Source organism: Drosophila hydei, unplaced genomic scaffold (genome assembly GCF_003285905.1).
Source record: "Drosophila hydei strain 15085-1641.00,03,60 unplaced genomic scaffold, DhydRS2 tig00000364-arrow-arrow-pilon, whole genome shotgun sequence".
Classification (NCBI taxonomy): Eukaryota; Metazoa; Arthropoda; class Insecta; order Diptera; family Drosophilidae; genus Drosophila; species Drosophila hydei.
In genome coordinates, this window is record NW_022045718.1 from 211479 (window position 1) to 214503 (window position 3025).

General features: G+C 38.9%; 1 protein-coding gene across 1 annotated transcript; it reads left to right on the forward strand.

Annotated features, from left to right (window-relative positions):
- LOC111593771 lies at positions 1-988 on the forward strand. Its single transcript, XM_023306791.2, has one exon. It carries the CDS (start codon positions 120-122, stop codon positions 720-722), a length of 603 nt encoding a protein of 200 aa, XP_023162559.2. The 5' UTR covers positions 1-119; the 3' UTR covers positions 723-988.
- The last annotated feature ends 2037 nt before the right edge of the window (positions 989-3025 follow it).

The following is a 3025-nucleotide window of genomic DNA, read 5'->3' on the forward strand; positions in this document are numbered from 1 at the left end:
ATAGCACATTCGAAATGTGTTTATTTTGTTTTCGGAAAACATATTAAATAATTCAAAATTAAATGAGCGCAACACGTGACGTGGGGTTATAAACAGATTTTACAATAGATTCCACGGATATGGTTTCACCGCCCTCAATTGTGGCAGCCACGCTGCTGCAGCTGTGTGGCATATCGCTGTTCATACGCCAGTCGCAGGATCAATGCGTGCCAGCGCCATCGTCCTCGGTGGCCAAGTGCCTGTTCGGCCTGAGCCTGCTGCTGCTGCTGTGGAAGTGCGAAATGCTGCCCAAGCGCTACACGAACCACTATCCGCGCATCCACATCTGCGTGGAGCTGCTGGGCACCGTGTTCATCTCGGAGCTGGCCATATTGATTGGCTGGTGCAGCTACGAGCGGCTCGTCCATCAGTTGTCCCAGCTGCTCTGTCCGAATTGGCGCTGGTGTGGCTACTTTACGCTCGGCATGCTGACTCTGCTGCCATCGGCACTGCTCCTCTTCACACTGGCGCCCGCGCAGTGGCGCGAATTTGTGGTGCAGCTATTGTGGCAGCTGCCGCGGCCCGAGGCCGATGACTGCCTGCTGGCATTTGCCCGCGAACTGTCCAACTATGTACGGGGAAGGGCGTGCGTCTTCCAACTCAAGCGCGAGGATCGGCTGCGTGCCCTGCGTTCATTTCACCTGCAAGCCGAGCGCACAGCAGCACAGCGCGGCGGGCGCTAGCTCTAAGCATTGTAACGATGCATATGCAAAATGGCACAGCATTCGCTGTCGCTATCGCAGTCTCAGTCGCAGTCGCAGTCGCAGTCGCCATCTGAGTCGAAGTTGCAGTTGGAGTCGAAGTCGCAGTCGCACACGGAATCAGTATCGGAATCGTAAATTGTTTATTATGCACACAAATTTATGCCAACATCTGTTGTTGTTATCCTGGCCTCTCACATTTCACAGTCTTTCGTTTTTTTGTGTGTTGGCATTCCTGGTCGGGGGCGTGGGCGGAGGCGGCGACTTTGGCCTTTTGGGATTCAGTTTGGGTTTTTTCTTTTCTTGTTAGCAACTTTGTTTGCTTTTAATTTTTTGCTTCAGCTGCTGTTGTTTCTCTACTCTCCTCTCTCGCTCTGTCTGTCTGTAGCTTTGCTCTCTCCCTCTCTCACTCTGTTGGCCATTTTAATTTTCGTTTGCTGTCGCCGGCATGTTAGCCGCAATTGATTTGCCGTAAATTGTATTTTTAATCTGCCGACAGGCACTGCTCACACACCCACACATTGTTCGATTCGGCTCTTGTTTTTCTTTTACTATTTTCCGTTTTATTTCCTTTTTTGCTCGCTGTGGCCTTAATGAGTGTGCCAACGTTTTATTTATTTATTAGCTCACGCACCGAACAAAGGTAACGAATTTATGTGCCAGGCTCAAGCGATTCCATACTAAAATCTCCAATTTTGAGCGGCGATAAAACGTAGCATCCCTCAAATGAATTTGCAAGCTGAAAACTATTTAATAAAGTATAAATGAAAATAATTGTAAATAATTGAATTATTTATTTATTTATTTTGATAAAATTAAAATAAAATGTGATATAAAAATAGTCAATAATAATAATTATAATAAATATAAATTAAAATAAAATTAAAATTAATATTAAAATCAAAAATACAAAAAGAAAAATATAAATTATTCAAAGAAGACAAATCATAAAATAAAAAAATTATTTTTTAATTCTTAATAAACCCAAGACAAAATTGCATTCATTTAAAAAAGAAAAAGCCAAAAATGCAATCAAAATATTATGAAAAATAATAATATAAAAATTAATATATATAATTAAATGCAATTCTTATCTAAAAATGCGAAAAAAAACTATAAATTAAAATGTTTTTAAAATATTCTAATATGTTAAATTTGTAAGATTTAAAGTATTTAAATAATGAAAATTTTTATATACATTATTTGTACATACTTATAAATATTTAAAATATTCTCAAGATTAAGCTCTACCTTGAGTAGCATATTTATTACTATGAATACAAATCAAGAAAATAAATAGAAGAAAATGAACTCTAAAAGTCGCTAACGTTTCTCAAACCAACCCCACTTGGGACAGATCCAGCTTCATAGGCTCGTTTTCTGCATTTATTTGTCGATTTAAGTGAAATCGATTTAATTGTAAATTGTGCCAGAGCCGACATCAAAAGGCGACCCACTTACCTGAACACGAAAAACAATGCTGGAACATATTATTATTTTTTATTTATTTGGCGTGGGCTAAACAAAAATGATTGACATTTGGCAAAATTGCATTAATGTCGCTCATACGTCGTGTGAGCCAGCTGGTGTAGCTGTAGCTGTTGCTGTTGAGTAATTGAATTTGTGTTTGTGTTGATTTGATGTAACCTGCTCAAAGTCGGAGTGGAAACAGTACATTTAATATATCAGCATACCCAAAGCTACACAAGCAACAAATAATAGCATCTCCCCCTAGACAATCGTGTCAAGTTCGTTGAGAGCAAGTAGAGCTTGGCATTCCATCAGGCACTGTGCATGTTTGTCTTGTTGTTTTCCTCTTTACTTCTTTTTTGTCTTAAGACATTTATTTCATTGTTTGTCTTCTGCTGGGAATTTGATTAACTGCGAACTGCATCTCCCTGTCACTCCCTCTCTCTCTCACACACACTCTCTTGTGTACAACATGACGTATGCGTTATGTAAAATAATTTTAGCAGCTTTCGCCACAGGGAGTCGAGTATTGCATATCACACAATTTATTCTTAACTGAAGTAACTCGTGTTGCTCTTGATGCGCATAGGAATCAACTTTTGAGTAGAACTAAATATGAAAGGTTTCTATGTAGAAGCCGAAGAGCAGAATTATGAGAAGAATCTTCTATAAAGAACAATTGTTTAAGCATTCATCAGTATTATAAAATAAATATTAAAACACAATATCTCTAATATATAAATTAATCAAGCATTAATACACACACATGACACAAGATAATTGAGTCGATTCCTTAATAGCTTTTTACAAAAGTG